This window comes from Diplotaxodon limnothrissa, linkage group LG7 (assembly GCF_057381915.1).
Source record: "Diplotaxodon limnothrissa isolate DT_005_m linkage group LG7, D_limnothrissa_male_GT1.1, whole genome shotgun sequence".
Classification (NCBI taxonomy): Eukaryota; Metazoa; Chordata; class Actinopteri; order Cichliformes; family Cichlidae; genus Diplotaxodon; species Diplotaxodon limnothrissa.
This window is the reverse complement of record NC_140602.1, coordinates 45,940,726-45,954,134: the sequence shown is the minus strand read 5'-3', so window position 1 is coordinate 45,954,134 and position 13,409 is coordinate 45,940,726. Positions and strand designations below refer to the sequence as shown.

At 41.9% G+C, this 13,409-nt stretch overlaps 2 protein-coding genes across 2 annotated transcripts; both read left to right on the top strand.

The window, feature by feature from the left end:
• The first annotated feature begins 3,805 nt into the window (after positions 1–3,805).
• On the top strand, positions 3,806–5,915 carry LOC146628966 (uncharacterized). Its single transcript, XM_085358245.1, has 3 exons — positions 3,806–3,823; positions 4,084–4,187; positions 4,614–5,915. Exon 3 carries the CDS (start codon positions 4,632–4,634, stop codon positions 5,913–5,915), a length of 1,284 nt encoding a protein of 427 aa, XP_085214371.1. The 5' UTR covers positions 3,806–3,823; positions 4,084–4,187; positions 4,614–4,631.
• Positions 5,916–8,633: 2,718 nt separating this feature from the next.
• On the top strand, positions 8,634–11,498 carry LOC146628965 (transmembrane protein 119-like). The gene is made up of 2 exons (XM_085358244.1): positions 8,634–8,688; positions 10,630–11,498. Exon 2 carries the CDS (start codon positions 10,643–10,645, stop codon positions 11,489–11,491), a length of 849 nt encoding a protein of 282 aa, XP_085214370.1. The 5' UTR covers positions 8,634–8,688; positions 10,630–10,642; the 3' UTR covers positions 11,492–11,498.
• Positions 11,499–13,409: the final 1,911 nt, after the last annotated feature.

Below are 13,409 nucleotides of genomic sequence, written 5' to 3'. Positions count from 1 at the left end.
CCAGTGTATATTGGTGTTGGGAAGGGACCACTCACCCAGCTCGTGTTTCACTCAAACCCCTCCCCCTGACGAACAGTTCTGTGCACATAATAAAGATTTTACACATGGGAACCCTCCACCTGCCTCCGTTTATTCTGATCCTTTTGGTGCGTCAATCCAAACCCATCATGCTGTCTCATTCAAGTTCTCACACTGAAAAATTAAGCGTAGCATTTCAGGCTAGTTTTACAGGCCTCATCTGGAGACGCACTGCGCATCAGTCACTGTTGGCAAGAAGGACATTTGATGACTGCTGTAAGTGTGATACTATTTAGCATTTCTACCACTTTCTTACATCTCAGGTTTACAAGATCAAGGTAATCTCACAAGGTTGCCAGATTCCATTTTGCTTATGACAGCTGTAGTTATTTCACAACATTTAGCATTCAAATGTGTTGTTACTTGGCTGAAATCATCTTCCTTTGGCTGCTTCCATCTGTTCCCCCTCGCTCCAGTCCTCTACATGTCGTCCTTCACCATGTACATGAATCTTTTCTGTGGTCTTCCTCTCCTCCTGCCTGGCGGATCTATATTCTGTGTCGTTTGTAGTCCCTACATTTCAAATCACTCTCGCCTCCACACTCCTGTCTTCCCTCCTCTCTCGCTGCCTCCATGCATACCTTCTTCCTCTCCTCCTTTGTTTTTAGTCAACAGTAGCACAGCTTCCACTAGCACAGCAGTATCATTGGTGGTCATTGTTATTGTAGGCCTCAGCTGATAGTCAATGGAAGTCTAATGGAGGATGCCCTTCCTATTTATCCAGGCTTGGTACCAGTGCTAGCACTACAATGGCCTGTGGGCCCCCGTGATCATCAAGATCATTTAACCTGTACTCTGAGCTGACCAGCACCTTTATTACAATTCTCTAATGTGTAAATAGACCAATAATGATAATCCAGGAGGCCCCTTGGCACTGTGATGCTTTAAAGAAAAGGTCAGGCTATGTTTTTTCTAAATCTAAAGTAACCTGTGAAGTGGTCTGAGGAGGGACTAGATTCCTGCTCCAACTTTGGGCTCTGCTTTCAGAACAGAGGTTCTCAAACTATGAGGGCAGAGCACAGAGCCTACACAGGGGAGAAGTGGAGGACTAACCTATGCTAAGCTGAGCTAAAATGATTTTTTTAAAGGGAAAATTAACAAGAATTTGGTTTTGCTGTAGTGTTGACTTTAAATACCTTGACCCTTGTAAAGATGGGGAATGTCAGAAAAAATGTTTGCGATCAACTGTTTTAGTATAAAGGGGCAGGGACAGTTATGGGTTAGTTCTGTGCAGAGCCAACACGCAGCTCTGTGGACCGTTGTCAACATGTTTACTGTCAGCAGGGGGCAAAAAAAGTGAGGTGGACCAACTGGACTGTGAGCTATTTGTGTTTGTGCTGTTGTTGGTCCATCACTCAGACGACTGAAGTTCAAACTTGCAAAGAGCTCAAGTGAAACTGAGTGTTAAAGATAACTAAATGTGTCCACTGCAGGCCCTGTATGGTCTTTTCTTCGTCTTTTTTTAAATGGTTTTTGTGCCTCTCCTCAGTGGTTAACTCCAGTGGTTCTCCCTTAACTGTTCAGGCCCAATTTTCAACCAATCAGCATTAGCTCTGTGCACAACATCATCCACAAAGAGCCATTGTGAGCTACTTAATGTTGGGTTTTTGCACATCTGCGGATGTTGTATACCTGGAGTCCTTCACTCTGCATGGCCAAATATCTATGCACATAGACAAGCTTGAATTGCGACTTTGGAGGTGATCCGCAGTTTCTTTAATGGCCATTTGTGGCTCACTTCAAAAGCGAGTCATTCCTCACATATTTGCACGTAAAACCGCTGTCTGTGAGTCACTGAACCTCTGACTGTGCTGGTGGTGCCATTACTGGAGTTATAGTTGTAATATTATGGCCTGCTGTGTGGTTTAGACTGTGAGTGAGTGAGTGAAATTCTTGTGGTTAATCAGTCTATTACTTTGAGTTAATTAATTGTTAATTAATTGAGCTTTTGGATGGTGCTTGCTTTATTTAGCATCCACCCTATGTCTAAATATGCGGTGTGATTAAAAAGTTCTGGAAATGAGAATAATTCTCATACAAATCAGAAACCTTAACTGATTTCAATTTGAAGGTCATTTCTCTAGACGGCAACAAACTTGTTTATTTCAAACTGACCCCAGTTTCTCCAACTGTAACTTTGAAGAGTCCAGCATTTCCAGGAACAAGGAGTAAGGTCAAGAGCGTACGCATCATCTTTTAATACAATTAACAGGGTCATGCACTGTGAATTTCAACACTGGCTGTCAGTGCGCCCTGAGTGGAGGGCAGGGCATTCAGAAGGAAACAACCTTAGTTGTTGTGCAGACCAGCCCACCATTGTGCCCAGGAAGTGAGCTTTTTTCATCCACAACAAAACCACCTTAAACCTACTTTCCAAATCTGCCTCTCTGCGGCTTTGGCCACTTCTTGTTAGTAAAGCTGGAGGCTTACCATTATGAAGAGGCACGGGTACAAGAGGCCCATAACGTATGCATAGTGGCAAAAACAGTGCGAACACTTAAAATGGTCCAGAGGTGACTATTAAGGAGGTATCAGCCAGATAAAAAACTAGGGTTTTTTTTAGTTTTTTTGGACTGATTTCCAGGATTTTCTTTTTTTTTTCTTTAAACACACCTGGTATGATCACTGTTGGCTCCAGAAAAAAATTTATAAATAAAATAAAGCACTGGTTAAAAGCATGGTGCTACACTTCAGACAGCTGCTGCTCAGGCGTTGGAGCAGCTGATCAGAAGGCTCCCACAGTGTGCATGTCGAAGTTTCCTCAGCAATTAGACGTGTTTGTATTAAGTCGAAAAGGCACTACACAAGTACAGTGTATGGCCATGATTGGACAATTTTGAGTCTGATCTAGAAGATACAGCTGCACAGCTTTAGTCTTAATATTTCTTCCAAAAAATCCAACAAGAAAAAAGTCTGTATGCAGTTACAGTTTTACTCAGTGAATTTTCTCATCTAAAGCAGGTTAACAATATCTGACAGCACTGGCACCTAGCTATAAATATCCACTATACAATAATAGAAGACAAACTGTAGATATTGACAGTGAGATTTAGCCAATATTGATGGATTATTTTAAGCCACATGTAATCATCTAACTGCTCAATGTTTTAGATAAAGAGCTTCGTTGCATGATCTGTATAGATCTATGTTGTCAGTTTTTCAATTTGGTAGTTGTGTGTGTGTGTGTGTGTGTGTGTGTGTGTGTGTGTGTGTGTGTGTGTGTGTGTGTGTGTGTTTGTTTGTTTTGTTCACTTCTTGGCAACGGAACAAAAAAAAATCTCATTTTTGTGTCACTGTCTTTTAAAGCTTGCGTTTTGCTTTTTTTGTAGCCACATCTCAGTGTGACTCACCAGTACAGGAAGTGACAGTTATCATTTCCACAGAAGATGAGCATTTCAGTTTCCCCAGCGTGCAAATGTGGGTGTCCAAGCTTCTTGTGAGGTGACTGTTACAAGGTGACAGGCTTTCAAATCATAAGACACCAAATCAGGTATCCGTCTATTACACACGATCCATCCATCGTATATACGTTTATATGTAACTTTGTGTCCTGTCGCTGTGGTTAACCATGATATGCGCATGACATGTAGCTTTAAATCTTAGACAGAAATGTGACCATAGGGTGACATGCGGGAAGCATCTGAGCAGTTTGCAGAACTGAGTACTTCCTGTTACGTTAGATGAAGTAGTAATCAGACTGGCCAAAGAGCAACAACTGATCCATTCTGAGCTTTCCATCAGAAAGGTAAGACAGATCTTCTGCTACATACCCGATTATAGCTGACAGGACTTGGTTATGTCTTCAAATGTTATTTTTTATAAAAATGATAAAAACGAAACAAGGTTGTGAAACGGTTTGCCTCCTGGCTGATGCAAGCTTAAGCTGTGTGCTTCAAAAGGAACTGTCTGTATCTGAAAACATTACATAGTGCCGTGTTGGGTTTTTCAAAAAAAAAAAAAGTGTGAACATTTCCTGTTTTCTTTTATTCTCTTCTTTCTGTCAAGCACCTACAGTCAGTACTGCGAGACTGTCCTCTGAGAGTGGCTGAAATGAGCTGAACTTTTATCACTTTTCGTCCTCACCCGTGCTCTGTTCCACCTGCAGACAGGTAAGACACGTCCACTGCTGTGGTTAAACTTTTCTGACTTAAGGATCTACCGCTTATCTCGTTATGTTTAATGGTGCCAGATAAGTTCTGGCACAGGAGTCCGATTTATCAGATTTTATTTCTCTCTACATATTTTACATTTTGGTTTGTTTTTTTGTTTTTGTTTTTTAAAGATTAGAATTTTCTCTGACTGAAAATACAAAATGTGAATCCTCTGTCAGTCTGCTTAAAAGTTTTCACATTTAATATTCAGTGCTATACTTTTGAGTTTTGGTGTGAACGTAAAGCAAAGGGTGTGGTGACAGACACATGATTGCCTCATCACACGATGTAACTGGTACACTTGACACAATGATTTTTCCTCCCATGTATCTTTTTTCCATGTATCTTTTTTTTTTAAACTTTTAACTTATTCTGCAATTTCAGATTTGGTTTAACGCAGCTATGACACTCCTCGCCATGAAGACATTTCCAGCCTTTTTATGGGGAATATTCATCGTGGCTGCTTCCACCCCAGAAACCAGTGGTTCTACCTACACTGTTGAGCCCAACAAGACAAGCGCCCAGCTGACAACTGCACTTGCGTTTCACAATAAAACAGATTCACACCCTGCAGTGTGGGGAACAACTCACAGACCTGCAGCTACTACCGTTTCTGCAGCGGCACAGAGCACAGTGGTAACCACAGTGGAAACTAGCGCGGCAGCTATCAGTAACAAAACTAAAAGCTCCATTGACAGTGTAGTCACTTTGATTCCTACAAGCCCTGCAGCAGCAGTCCCAAGCAGCTCCGCTCCGCAGTTACTTCATACCTCCACAGCTTTGATTGAAACTCAACCCACCCACCAAGTGACCATGAAAGAAACAACAACACATGCAGAGGACGGGTCCCATCCACAGTCAACCACAGCGCCAGACACCACTGCTCCTGCAACATTCTCATCAACAGCAGCTGTGTCTTCTCCACAGCCCACATCCATCACTGAGTCTGCAATGACATCAGTGTTATCATCCACTTTCTCTTCTGAGAAATCTACTGCAGCTCCAGGCACTCAGAACCTCAGCAGCCTTTCAGTTTCTACTGCACGCCCATTGACGGCAGAGTCGATCTCAGAGACAACACGTGTGCCACAGGTGTCCACCTCTTTGCCCCCCACAACAGCCAAGACACTGAAAACCAGCCCTGAGATTTCATCTGCAACTCAGTCCGTTTCTGCCTCGAGTTCTTCTATCTCCACACAGTCAAATGCTACCTCTACGTCAACTGAATCTCCCAACTCCACCATTGCAATAATCCCGTTCCCCCGTAGGCCCACGGTGTTACCACATCCAATAACTAAGCCAGCCCCAGCTACTAAATCGCCACACGGTGAAATCTCAAAATCAACCCCCAGCACCGAGGTTCAACCCTGCTTGACCCAGAACGTGGTGAAGCAGTGCCTCATTGTCATCGCCTGCCTGGCTTTGGTGTGCACAATCTTTATCTTTACTACCATTGTCCTCTGCGCCAAACTGTCATCGAGGAAGCGCAAGCGCAAACCTCAAAAGGAAACGGAAATGATGTGCATTTCTGCTCTGCTGCCCGAGAGGAGCTACAACTATACGAGACAGCACAATCCGGTGCCCAATGGTGTCCTGGTGATGCCAAGGGCTGAAGACAGCGATGACGAGGTGGGAGATAATCTGACTCTCAGCAGCTTCCTTCCAGAGAATGATCGCTACGTGTAGATGGATTTTACTATGCTTTCATCTGTTTGCTATCAGTCAGCATGGAAATAGCTGCTTTTTTAATAAACTCCTGCTTCCCCTTTGATATTACTGGTTTTGCTTCAGTACCTGCCGTATTTCAGTGGAGGAAGAGAGAAACCACAAACAGACAAACATTCACGGTTTCATGTGCAAGTGCCTGTAACTGCATGTGGTATTTGACAAGGTCTGTGCTTTTTGCATGACTTTAGCCTCCACAGGATGAAGTGATCAAAGTTTGTTTTTTGTTTTTTTTCATCCGGAGTTGAGCCCTGCTGGTATTTCACTTTACGACAGGGGACAGGAAGACTTGCTGTGCAAAGGGATATTATTGCTCTGTTCAGACACTGTTCAGTTTACAAGAACTATCCAGGTGGCTGAACGCTTAAAGGGACAGTTCAGCCTCAAGTCAAATTTACATGTTGTTCTGCTGGCCTGTAGTGCTATTTGTCCACCTGATGTGCCGGTGTTTGCAGATATTTACTGTAGAGTTGCCTTCCTTGTCTTGAATATACCAGAACCAGGTTACAACTGACTTCTGCTACTCATTGCAAATTTCCTTTTTCAAGAAATCATCCTCAAATGGTGTTGTGAGCAGTTTTATGCAGGAACTATGTCTTTTCGACCTAACTGCATCAGCCAGTCAAAAGCTAATATCACACCTCAGCTAAGGGGGGAAACAATCGGTGTTTACATCCTGTCACAACGTCGTTGTGCAGTGGCACACTTCCTTCTGCAAAGTGATGCAATTGGCTGGTGCACTTTAGAAAAAAGAAAATGTAACCACACAAAACTGCTCGTTATGGTGGATTTATTTTCCATAAGTGGGTTGTTATGATTGATAAGAGCCAGGGAGGTTTCAAAGACAGTTTTTGAAGCTGTGAGCACCATAATTTTAATATCTAACACCATTATATTAAATAAAAAAAGTGAGATAAGAGAAAAAACAAGAGATGGATGGATGGATATCACCAATTTTGTGCAATTCACACCAAAAGATGAGCAGATACATAGATGGTTGAACGCTTGATGATGTAATGACCCTCTTGTCAGTTTGTCTTGGTAGGTCATGTGACCCTGGCATGGAGCTAACATGGCTTAGTTGTAGGGTTTTCATTCATCAGGGGCTGATTGTGGCATATAAGGAGCAGTCCTGGTGACTCTTTGTGTCCTGTCCTGTCCTCTTCTGTATGGACTCCCTGCAAGCCTGTAAGAAAATAGGATCACCCGACTAGGCCACCTTCGGTCCACCTGAGTATCACATGACCTATAAAAACAAACCAACATGGGGGTCGTCACAATGCACAAAACTAATTTCATGTTGTTTAAGTGTGTGTGTGAAGAGATCTACTTTCTGATAATTTATTAAATAAATGTCTTTGTTAACTTTAACATTTTAGTAACTCTTCAGGTTAAGAGTCATAATGAAAAAAAGAATAAAACATTTCTGCAAACTTAGAACTGATCACTTCTCAGTGTAGAAGTTAAACATATTCTGTGGTTCTCTCATGACAACAAAAGTTTGAGGAACTTATCTGAAAGATTTCCTCAAAACGATTATGCCTTGCAATCCATATTGTGCTTAGTGTTATGAATATTTTCAACATTAAAAGTAGCCTTTTTAATAAAAAAAAAAAACTGTCTGTAAATTTCTAAACAGTCAAAATAGAAATAAACTTTCTGTGATCTCCGTCAGTGCCCTCGTTTATGAAAGCCCTCACAAAAAAAAGCTTTTTTCCTGCTCCTGACTGGATCTCAATTTCACTTCCTTTCCTGAGAAAAGAAAACAATTCCCTGAATACATATTAGGGCCATGAGACCACATTTTTTTCTCTCTCTTTTTAAATTTTCCCCCGACATTTACAGACGTCGGTGACTATCAACAGAGCTGAGGCAAATGTAAACCTGGAGGATGCAGGAACCCATCGCACGCTCCTCATGACCATATAAAGCTACGTTTGTCGTGAGCGATCAAAAGCAAAACAGACATGCAAGAAAAATGCAATCACTCAAACAAAGTCACACTCTCTCCCTTAAGTGGTCTCACACACATACATACACACACACACGCTTTAATTGCTCGTCTCTGGATAAAATGCTCCACATTGTTTCTAACAGTCTCCAGCGTGTGGCCTTTACCTTCCCCCTTCTCTTTGCTGTCCACACAGGAACCATTAACCTTTTCCTGCATTGGCAGATCACTCATACAAGCTGCTCTCTGACTCTTTTTTTAGCCCCAGAGGTTTGCTGTTATTCATCAGTGTGAGGGACTAAGGGGGTAAAACGAAGGAAAGGCTGTCAGTCAGAGGCTCTGTTTTATTTTTAGAGGGTTTATTTATTTGTGATGCTTTTATAGCTCTTAAGAATTAATTTTGTTTTGTGGAATTGGCTTTCCACATCCACTGAGCCAAACATCAGAGTGGAGAAGAGGTCCCTGCCCCCACAGCACATTATAAACTCCCACATAACAAGAACAATCTGTGTGCAGGCCGGAGAGCTCAGACGCTCTCGGGGGAAACTGGAGGGGGAGGAGAACAGTGGATAGGCAGAAGGAGGGATTTCTCCTCATGGTAAACTGCTTTTTTTTTTTTTTAAATACCCAGACAAACCTCCACACTGAAACCTGAAACTCGCGGAGGGGGCGTGCTTCACCGAGCATTCGCCGCTCTTTGCTGTGCTAAGTTCACTTTTTTCCAGTCTCATCCTCCTCATTCTGAGGGCTTTTCAGCAGACAGCTCTTCTTCTGCAGTGGATGGTGAGTCAAATGTGTCATTTCATAAGGTTTTGTCCTTAAAATTCAATAACAGCATCTTGACACCTTGTTTGACAGCATCATGATAGAAGGATTCAAACTCAGGAATTAGGAACATGATAATAAAAAAGTAGAGACAAGGTTCAGATTTAGACATTAAAAGTTTTCGACATTACGTTTGCAAATAAAATAGTCGCACTTGTTAAATCTGCTGAGTGAAGATTTGTGTGTGCTTGTGACCTCCTTCTGTGCGTGTTACTGTGTCAGTGTATATTAGGTCCAGGGTGAGCAGGGTGATTGATTTGGGAAAAAAGAAAGAAACAACAACATCAGAACCCGTTTCCCAGACTTTCATGTCTCGCAGCTTGCACACAGATGGCGCAGAAAGATTTGGGAGACAGACTGAGCACGTAGCTTAGTGTGATCAAAGTTCTGGTTGAATTCTGGTTGTTCGGTTAAATTAATCAAGTTGCAAACACACATACTATTTATACTTCTTGTTGTAGAAAGCCATGTAAGATACTTTTGGTTATATCTGAGCAGGAAGTTTTCCTGCTAAATCAACACCTCTCGGGTTAATGATACGCTCAATATAATTTATTCTAATATGTAAAAAGGTGTAGTAAAAATTGTAATTTGTAGAGATTTGGTTAATTTGCTTGAGATATAATTCTATGGTCACTTCTTTAGATACACATTGCTAGTACTGGGTTGGATGCACTTCAGGGTTTTCATGGCAGAGATTCAAAAAGGTGCTGGGAACATTCCTCAGAGATTTTAGTCCATATTACCATGACAGCACACAGTTGCTGCAGCTGTGTCTCATCCGTGATGTGAATCTTCCATTCCACCACATCCCATCGAGATCAAGATCTGGTGACTGTGGAGGGTATTTGAGTGCAGGGAACTCAATCTCATGTTTAAGAAACCAATTTGAGATGATCTGAGCTGTGCGTTATCCTCCTGGGAGCATGTGGGCATAAAAGGGATGGAGATAATCAGCAACAAAAGTCAGGTAGGCTGTTGCATTTAAACGATTCTCAGTTGGAACTATTAGGTCCAATGTGTGCCAAGAAGCCGTCAGCCTAAGCCATTGATGCAAGGCAGGATGGATCCATGCTTTCATGTAGTTTATGCTAAATTCTGACCTTAACACCTGGATTTCATCAGACTAAACAATGTTTTCCACGCTTGTCTTCTTGTCTGGTGTCGTCCTCTGCTGCTGTAGTCAGTCTGCTTCAAGAGAGATGCTCTTCTGCATACCTCGGTTGTGGTGATTTTAGTTTATTGTTGCCGTCTTATCTGTTTGAAGCAGTCTGGCCATTCTCCTTTGACTTCTGGGATTAACGAGGCATTTTCACCCAGAGAACTGCTCACTGGATAGCTTTGCTTTATTGGACCACTCTCTGTAAACCCTAGAGAAGATCAAGACCAGCCTGTCTGACACAAGCAACAAAGTCTCTTAAATCACTTTTCTTTTTTATTCTGATGCTCGGTTTGAACTGTAACAGATCAATGCACTAAGTTGCTGCCATGTGACTGATTAGAAATTTGCATTGATAAGCAGTTGAAAGTGTATGCCTAATACAGTGGCAATAAGCGTATAAGGCATAAGTATAAGTTTACATGTATTTCTTTCAAAGTGCAATTTCAACTAACCCAGAGCTGGGAGCCTTTTCTACTCTAACTTTTACTCATGACATTTAAAACAGTGCAACCAAGTGAACATTAAGATAGACAAATATAACTAATAAAACATGATCTTCTCGTACTTTGTAAACTGTGGAATTTCAGTCATCCATCTTTGTTTTTGTTGTAAAGCAGACTGAATGTCTCAAGAGCAGCACTACTAATTTTACTTTTCTGAAAAAAAGATGTTAAGCAAATACACACAAAGCACATATTCTCTTGACGTGTGGCACTGATGTTAAGTGTTATTTACAGATTCCGAGGGGAAATGCCGCTCCTGATGGCCCTTCATCACATTGGTCTGTGCGTGGTGCTTTGCATCAGTAGCAGCCTCTCCACACCTCTGCCTTACTCAGATACTCTGGAGGGAAGCATAGATGAGGAAGACAACAACTACTTCACTTTCTATCTGCCTATTACCAATGTCTCCACAGAGTACCAGACCGCACCTGCCAACACAGCCCAGGAGGAAACTGACTTTCTGAATCAGCTTGTGAACTTTCTTAATGAGAACATGCTCCTCATCCTCGTTGCAGCCAGTCTCATCCTTCTCGTCTTCCTTATCATCTGCGGGGCAGTTTTCATGAGCCACAGACGCAAAGTCAACGCTTACTATCCTTCCTCCTTCCCCTCAAAGATGTATGTGGATGACAGGGACAAAAGTGGAGGTGCTAAACCCTTTAACGAAGTTCAAGAAAAAGCTTCCCCGGGGCAGGAAAGCGAGCCAGTGGACTCTCACAAGCAGCTCCAGGCTGACATTATGAGGGCTGCCAAGAGCCTGCGCGCTCCAAATAAATCTGTTGATGCTGCAGAGAGAAGCGATCCCAGTCAGAAAGTAGCAGACCACAGTCCCGAGGACAGCTCAAAAGCAGATGACAGCATCCTAGACCATCAGCTCCCAAGTCTCCCAGAGGAAAATGAGCCGAGCGAGCTTTCCGACAGTGAGGCCACCACCACAGAGGGCAGCTCAGAGCCGAATCCTCCTGAGCTGCCTCGGTCAGAGGAAGTTGATTCACAAGAGCCTTTGACGGGCAGGAGTCCGCGGCCCTCCTCTCTGCACATTCACAATGACTCTGCTACACTTCAGCTCATCGCAGGAGAGAAAACTGCCTTCTAAGAAATCACATTTTTGCAGAAAACCAAAGATTTCTGCAGGATTTTATTTGAGGAAATGCAGAGAAGTTACTAAAGATACAGCAGGCAGAGTTGAAGATGATACATGATACTCTCTTTATGCACCTTTGTACAAGTTTCACAGTACACAAATAGTGTTAGTATTTTTTGTGTTCCTGTGTTTGAATTTAAACATCTCTGCTGGTAACAGTAGGTGGTGTGGTCCCAATTACTCTGCGCTTCTATGCAGAGGTGTGGACTCGAGTCACATGACTTGGACTCGAGTCAGACTCGAGTCATTAATTTTATGACTTTAGACTTGACTTGAAAAAATGTTCTAAGACTTGTGACTTGACTTGGACTTTTACACCAATGACTTGGGACTTGAATTGGACTTGAACCGGTTTACTTGAAAAGACTTGATATTTTACCCCAAATATAAAATTTAACATGCATATTATATAGAGATTGAAAATGTGACGTCATTCACGGGTAGAACCGCAAAGGATTCTGGGAACTCGTGGCAAGCGGTACTAGCGCACGCAGGCTTTCAATTAAAATCAGTCACACAGCGATAAAAAGAAACACAAAAATGTCAAGAAGCTGTTGTATTATTAACTGCAATAGCCGGTCGCATGACAGCCACGGGAAGCCGACGGGTAAAGAGATCGGTTGTTATCGGATTACCTCGTTGAAGAGAAATTGTTCAAGCCATGTTTCCGAAGTAACAAAGAGGCGACTGGATTGCAGCCATTCTAAGACCAAATATAACGTCCCAGAACACTCCAGCTCACAGGTTAGTCTGCTCCAAGCATTTACACGAAGGTCAGTGTTTTTTAGTAGTTAATACGTCATTTTCTTAACATAATTGGTGATATAGGTTACAAGCAAGTCTGGCGCTGAACAGAAATTGTCGCGCTATGCTCCTTTATTTATTGTGCATAAATAGTGAATTGTCCTGACACAATATTGCGTTTCTCCTCTGTTATTATGGTACACTGATAAAAACACATACTTTTATTCACAGGATAAAACAGGTTTTTTGTATCACTAATTGTCCAGTACGATTACAGCATACAATATTGTTGTCACTGCCTCATTTCTGTGATGGGTACCAGAAATTATTTCCACTGCTAATTAATTACCGTTGAGCTCAAAGGTCCTATTAATAAACGGTTAACGAATGTGTATTTATGACGACAATTTGTGAGACTGGTAAACTTATGATACGTACGATGGTCTTTCGTTCTACACGGTACATTTCAAGGTCCTGTACCCATCCGTCGGTAAACTGTACCTGGGCTTGTTGCAGTGACCTGAAGTTACTAAACTTCATGAGTGTATGCACTCACTCCAAGAGCCGTATGATTATAAATATGCATATAAATATGCTAAGATGAGATAGCTGACTTCATCTAACTAGCAAATGTTTTCCAGGCTACGTTGGTGATACAGTTTTTTTTAATGTGTATATTTTTGTCATGCGATTTTAAAGCCGGTCCTACAACCGCATCCAAGAATAACATGCAGCTTATCTCAGAACTGTCGGTGAAAATTATTCTTGGAGCTAGGTTTAATTGAGCTGCATTTTAAAGAGGTGCAATTTCACAATTTGTGTATATTTTCTAAGTTCACTATTTTGTCATGTGTTGAGAAAAACACAGATTTTAAAATTACATGGTCTAATATTTACATTTAGCATATAACTGCAACATGCTTTTTTCATATTTTTTTTAAAGATTCGAAAGGACTTGAAATTCAAAGTTTCAGACTTGTGACTTTACTTGGACTTTTACACCAGTGACTTGAGACTCGACTCTGACTTGCCTGACATTACTTGAGACTTGACTTGAGACTTGAGGATAAAGACTTGAGACTTACTTGAGACTTGCAAAACAATGACTTGGTCCCACCTCTGCTTC